At 40.7% G+C, this 7,134-nt stretch overlaps 1 protein-coding gene across 1 annotated transcript; it reads right to left on the reverse strand.

Moving 5' to 3' along the window:
* Positions 1 to 4,235: 4,235 nt before the first annotated feature.
* On the reverse strand, positions 4,236 to 6,769 carry LOC116193173 (indole-3-acetic acid-amido synthetase GH3.6). The gene is made up of 3 exons (XM_031521967.1): positions 6,354 to 6,769; positions 5,175 to 6,106; positions 4,236 to 5,088 (listed from the first exon to the last, which is right to left on the reverse strand). The coding sequence occupies exons 1-3, from the start codon at positions 6,680 to 6,682 to the stop codon at positions 4,493 to 4,495; spliced, it is 1,857 nt and encodes a 618-aa protein (XP_031377827.1). The 5' UTR covers positions 6,683 to 6,769; the 3' UTR covers positions 4,236 to 4,492.
* Positions 6,770 to 7,134: the final 365 nt, after the last annotated feature.

Consider the following 7,134-nt stretch of genomic DNA (forward strand, 5'->3'; position numbering starts at 1 on the left):
CGAATTTCTCTTCCATAGAGAGGGGAAAACAAAAGTTAACTTGGTGAAAACAAAAGGATATATGATGGTAAGTAATCTAAGTAACCTTACAACTTGTCGGTCTATATTAATAATAATATAAGTTAGTAAGAGTACTCATATTTGATTTGATTATGTCGTTTAGGATTGGTCTCTGATATTTAGACATGAAGATGCCCAATTAATTATAAGGTCGAGTCCGCGCTAGCGTGTTATGCTGCCCATATGTGGCTTTACCATAGACAGTTACCCAAGTGAATTAGGTTCGGTTTACTGTCAATCTTCCCGTCGTCATACCATTTGGACCCAAGTTCAATTATTATTTTCTGAGGTACGCGCTGATCCCTTATCTTCTCGCTTATATATCCCTTATAAACGTATGGACTACATGTAATATATATAATTCTATTTTTGTAATGGAAACTTAAATGTCAATTATTCTCTATCGATTTTTTTGGGTCAAGGCCTTACTCATTCACTCATTCATATATATAAGTTTTCCAATTTTATGATAATCTCGAACTGTCCAATGATTTCGTAGTAGGGTAGCTTTCAAATGTCATATTGGATTAAAGCCCACTCCTTGGCCTTATTATTCATTGCTGGTTTTTATTGAAGTACATGAAGTAAATCAATGCCTATGTGATTGATGTACGCTATATTAGAGCAAGTGTCGAAAAAATCCTTTTAGTATGACATCGTGTCACACTAATAATATTTATTTCGCATTAAATACTCATGGATTTCGTGACCCACTACATATCCAACAGTGAAGAAATTTCGTATCATGATGACAAGAAATCATGCTAAATTTTTTTTAAAAGTATATAACTTGTCTGCGCGCTGAAAAGACGTGATCGCAAAAAGAATTAATGCCTCCAAAAGAACGAAAATGAATGGCATGAAATGACATTTTTAAAGTTATTGATGAAAGATACTTTTTGTTTTGTTTTCTTTTTCCTTTTTCTCAATAAAAAGTGGATAAACTTTCAGCTTACAACTTTTACAATTCGGTGATGACAAAAAGAAATTGGAATATATGAAAAAGGCTGAGTGTTAATTAATTAAGAAGCGAAGGAAAGAACGTAAAAGATTCTTTTACCAAAAAGAAGGAGAACATGAAAAAGTTTCTAAAAATGAAGATAATTAAAATTTCAATTGAAGGATATTGTTCTATTGATGAAACCTCAAAACATATAGAATGACAAATTAAGAGAAAGGGAGATTAGGTAATTGTGTAGTGCAATATAGAGGTACACATCTTCATTTGAAAACTAAGAGATTATGAGTTCAATTCTTATTAATGAGGTTCTTAATATTTTTCCTTCTTCTTTTATTAGGCTCGGGAATGGATTTTAGGGGGGCGTTGCCCCCTTAGACTTAGGATAAATGTAAAGTCTCTAATATTACGATTTTACAAATTCATTGCTTCCCCTTGAATTTTGCCCTCCTTGAATTAAATTTCTAAATCTGTCCATGATTAGGTTCATAGATCTCTCTCATGACCGGTTTAAAAAAATTGGCAAAAGGGAAGCCAAAATAATTAAATTGTGTGCCCATTTGGTGGAACTCTTGAGAACTTGTTAGCCAAAAAATGGAATTGCTGTACAAAGAGCCAACAAAAATAGACAAAATATTTGAGTGCATGTCTATTACATATATTGATATGTATTACCATGGATGTACGCTACCTTTGCTTATGTACATTTGGCCAATACCAACATTAATATATATATTGTTCAGTACTAATAATGATTGATAATGTCTGTTAATTTGACTTCACATGTACAGCAGAGAAGTCTTTAGATTCAGTTTATAAACTGATTGTGGTACTTCGTCGTCATAATTAATGGCACTAAATCCATCATCAGATTTCAATTCTTGCGGCTGTTGGATCATTAGAATGTCGGCCAAATTGTAAATATCAATGAACAAAATGATTAAAATTTCGCCATAATTATTGAACAGTCAGAATCGCGGAACAGCTTGTTAATATTGTTGGCAGCAGTGCCAAGTTAATCAAGTAATTAACCTTTTTTACTTTGCTTTTTTTTTTTTGTGAAAAGATGATACGATGTTTGCTAAAAGACAACAGTTCCTAGCACCACTGCTACCAGTGACACCTTATCTTCACAGTAAGTTTTGTCCGATAACCGATGAAATTCCTGAATCTGTCTCCCCCCGATTTCTATTTTTCCTTCTTTTTTTTTTTAATTTGATCCCACATTAATAGGAGCCACAATTCCATAATGTCCTGAAAATAAAATTTCCCTATAAGAATTAATAGATCCTTTTATTTTTGGTGAACTTCTATGGTTCATTACATGAATCCTTCATGAGATCGCAATGACCAGTATTTGGTAGTGAGCTGATGAATGATTCAATGAACATCAGGTTCTCATCATCCGTTCCTGAAAGAAAGGACATAAATTCTTGCTTTTACTTATTTCTTCTTGATTCTGCCAGACAATGGGTCCTCAAGGAAGGCAATCCATACTTGTAAATGTAATTGAATCATATGATTCTTGAAGATGGAAAAGTTTAATTCGTACTGGGATGTGTACCATCAACAATTTACATCAGAACCTATTTGTATCCAGATCTATCCCATACATGCATAAAAAATTGTGTATCATATATAAAATAATTGATCAGGAAAAAGAAAGAAAAAATAATAATGTTATCTCCTCTTCCTAAAGTTTCCGGCTTTTATAATTTCGTTCAAACGGTTGTTCAGCCACATATTTGACCCAATTTTTAAGGGTTTTCCGGGCACTTTGATTAAATAATGACGAGGCCGTGAGGAATTTTGCCCCATTGATAGGATTTGTTATAGCTAGGTACATAGGGGCTGATAATGGCATATGCTATAGCATCATGTATATAGATTCTATTATTGATGTTACACCATCATTCGGTTCATTCCCATCTTCATCATAGTATAAATAAATTAATTCATAAGTTTATATACCGTTGTAACAAATTATATATTTAATAGAAGGGGACAAGAAATTTCTTTATTTCTTGGAAAGTGAGTCTTTTTGTAAGACAATATGTCGATATGTAGACATGCGTATATACATAATAAACAACTCAAGAGTGAGGTAGAGATATTTTTGTTTAGAGTTGAATGATTGCCCGTCTCTCTCCTTGATTCAACTACAAGACCTAATGGTCTAGGTCTTGGTTGTGGTTACTCGCGGCAGAACTTAATTTAGATATCAATCCCGGGGGACAAATCGAGCGGCAATAAACCGCGCTAAGGGGTATTGCATAATTCAAATTAAAGTAGAAAAAACAATCGATTCATTAGAAATGGAATGAAAAATTTTTATGTAATCCTTTTACTTGCGATTATCTGTTGAACAACTAATGACAGCATGATTATCTAATGAGTTCTCATTACTTCTGTTAAAAATACAATATCTTCTGAATAATCTTATAAGAATTTGACATTTTGATACGCGTTGTTCACGATAGATATGTAATTCCATGACTCATTCCCACTTGAAAGTGTCCTATTTCTTGTTTCCGTGTAAATAAGTCTTTTGAGAGAGAGATCGAACTCGTAATTGATAGGTCCCTTGGAGGGTTATGCATTGCTTGTCTTATAAGTAAGTACTTTCTCTATGCAATCACATTCAAGGTTAGAAATATATAATTGCTCAGGAAAGAAATGTAGTCCTTCGTTGGGGAACAAATGTGAACGGTAGTGGAACAGAAACGTAATCTTTTTTTCTTTTTCTTTTTTTTTTTAATTAATTTATTTTATATAATTGGCCTATGTAGTATGTGGGCAAAGCTTTCCTTTTTGTTTTGGATTAATTATTACAAGGGTTATTATTACTGAAAATGATTTTGCGAAGTCGATAATTAGTTTGCTCCAATTTCCTTTTTGGGGAATAGCCCGAATTGGACTTTTTAGAGGGGGCAGGAATCTTAATAGACCGGAATACATAAGAGATTCAGTAACTGCCCAACGCATGGTCATGATTAATAATTGCAATTTGTAAAGGGAAATAATCGCGAATCATTTACTGACAAATTATGTTCCACATAAACAAATTTTACTTGTAATATACAGATATTCGAAATCCTTCGAAAGTCTCCCGTGCCAATAGAAGGTCTCGAGTGGGAATTGAATTAGTATTTTAACGGATAGGAATGAGACACCTGACAGTCTCATCGAGGAACCCAAGATTTGAAAGAGGGGAAGATTAGAAAGAGCTAATTAACCTTGAGACATGAAACTGTTTTTGTACATGGTCAATTAAAGAGCCTCCCACCAATACTAAAGAAAAAAGGGACAAAGTAACATCAGAAAAATGAAAAATAAGAAAAAAAGGAAAAAAGAAAAGGGACAAAGAAAGACATGGGTTAATCTAATTAAGAGAAAAAGGTCCTTAAAGTTTCCTAATTAAAGACATGATTGCTCAGTTGATTCATCAACCTTAATTTCCCACTTCCCTCCATTCTACTGCTTGAGTTCTTGATTGCACCATTGCTTGTGGCCCGGAACCCACTTGGGGCACTTCGGGCTGAAGTAGTTCGATGTGACCCGCGAGTTCAACACCTCGAGGAGAGGCGCAAACTTCACGCACCTAGGGGTCTTGTACTGGTTGATCGAGGCCCCGTAGCTAATGGCGCAGTCCATGAGCTTGTCAAACGTCCCACTCTCCACAATCCTGATCTCCAGGGGCCCGATTGACTTGTCCGATGCCCGCCCCTGCCGGTACACGCTGTTGAGGGACTCCTCAATTGCCAGGCAGCAGTCCTCGTACACTGAGGGCGGGATCGCGGTTGACCCATTCAGGGCCAGCTCCCAGAACAGCACGTAGTGCCCTGGGATGGTGGTGGTGTCGGCGTAGCTCGTGTACTCTGTCACAGTGGCACCGAATGGCGTGAGGTGGTTGAGGGCATTCCTGACTGCGTTCTGGAGCTCGACCTCGTCGGTCTTGTCCGCGTCTATGCTCAGGACGACGTTCTTGCGGCATATGAAGTTGAACTGAGGCGCCTTGTTCTTGAACCCTGCCACCCGGAGCACATCCCCGACTCTATAACGGTAGAGCCCTGCACAATTCGAAATTCACAATCGTATGAGCATTGATTATTGGGAATTAGAAAATGAAATTAAAGATATCGGAAGATCAAATTACCAGCATAAGTGGTGACAACAAGTTCATATTCCTGACCAAGCTTGAGGTCAACAAGGTCAACGAGCTCCTGCTGCTCCTTCTCATTGAGCGATCTGGGCTTGGAAAGCGGGTTAGTGGCCCCATTGGTGTTCCTATTCACGGGGAGGAACTCAAAGTACGCCATGGTGGGGATCAATGTGTAGGTCACCTCACTCGGCTTGCACATCGGATTGAGGTTGACCCCGAAGTAGCACTCCGAGGACGCGTACATGGTGCACACGAGTGGCAGCCCGTTGCTGTAATAATCGAGGGTCGGGATGTACTGCGACATAGTGCCCGTGACGATCACGTCCACGTACTTGGTGTTGGGCCACAGCCTGGTGATGATCCCAGCCCAGGACTGGCTCCCGCACTGGGCCTCGATGAAGTTCGCAAGAGCAGGGTCTGGCCTCAGGATCCGCGACACCGCCTCACGGACCGACGGGTCGGTGATGTCGGAGCTCAGGATGCCAGAGCGGATGTCATAGCAGAGCTGGGGCCAGTGTTTCTCGAGGAACCGGATGGCCCGGATGAAGCCGGAGGCGAACACAGCCCCGACACGGAGGACTTCCATGCGCTGGCAGAGGCCGCAGAGGAGCTGGGAATACATGCTCTGGTAGGAGTCAGGGCAGAGGATGGCCTCGTTCGGGCTGGTGTAGTTGGTGTACGGGTCGAAGGGCCGGTTCTTGAAGTGAGAGCTCTTGTAGTAGCTCGTGAGGACGGGTCGGGCTACGAGCCCGCCGGGGGTCTTCGCCTCGGATTTGATGAAGAGGAAATACATTCCTTTGCCCTTGTCGAGGTCCGGGACGAATTGGCTCATCACCGGCATTAGCAGGCTATAGAGCAAACTCCTCCTGTCCAGCTCTTCCTCAATTGTAGGCATCAGCTTCCTCTCCCCTCCCGATGTGCCAGAGCTGCCACCGAAAATCAATCATATTCAGCTTCTTGTAACTTAACAATCAATCGGGCAAACGCGGAAAACAAATCGAGTTCGTATGACCGGACAACATTGCTCAAGCCATTCCATTTCGCCGCGAAGAAAAGCCCGGTTTCCCGAAGAGTGACAATATATATGGTGAATATCATTGAAACATGATCGGTTGACATTAATTAGCTAGACAGAACAGAACGATCTTAACAATGTTGGTGACCGTGGTCTACCTAGTGAGGAACTCAGAGATGGGGTGGGAGCAGAGGACGGGGGACTTGTCCCCATTGGCGATGCGGGAGATGTCGGGCTGAATGTCCTCGTACGTGATGACGGGGATGAGCCGCTTGAACGACTCGCGGTCGGTCCGTCCCTCTAGGTTGTGGCGGCGCAGGTACCCGACGTGGGCATTGCGGGACAGGATCTCGGACAGGACGCGGCCCTGGACCTCGTCAGGGCGGGAGGTCACGTCCTCGATGAACTCGAGCGCTTTGCGGTTCTTCTCGGAGAGGTTGTAGCTGGAGGGGGACCGCGGCGGGGATGGTTTCGGGGCCTCAGGCATGGTTTGGGCTAGGGGGTCACAGGGGTAAGAGTTGGGTGGGGGGGTGGGGCAGGCAAACAGGAGAAAGAGAGGGAGGAGTTGAAGTTAGGATGGGGGGAGGAAATGGGATTTGTGTGGGTGTGAGGGGGAAGGGGAGGAGGGAAGTGGGTATATATAGAAGCTTGGTATGGGGGGAGATGGGTTATGAGAGATGAATTGAAGGTCTGGCTCTGGCATGAATCTCCTTATCCAGGAGCAAATTTTTTTTTTTTATCTAACTCGAACAGAATTAATCGAACTCGTTGATTTTTCGAATATCATAATGCATGTTAAAAAATTCTTTATTTTTCTTATTTTTCTTAAAAGAATTTAATTTTTTATATATGATAAAAAAAATTGAGAAAATGGATTCAGTAGAGGTGCATGTTTTCGTTTGTCAATCACAAGGTTGCATGTTAGATTCTCGTATTGAA

This window comes from Punica granatum, chromosome 1 (genome assembly GCF_007655135.1).
Source record: "Punica granatum isolate Tunisia-2019 chromosome 1, ASM765513v2, whole genome shotgun sequence".
NCBI classification, from domain to species: domain Eukaryota; kingdom Viridiplantae; phylum Streptophyta; class Magnoliopsida; order Myrtales; family Lythraceae; genus Punica; species Punica granatum.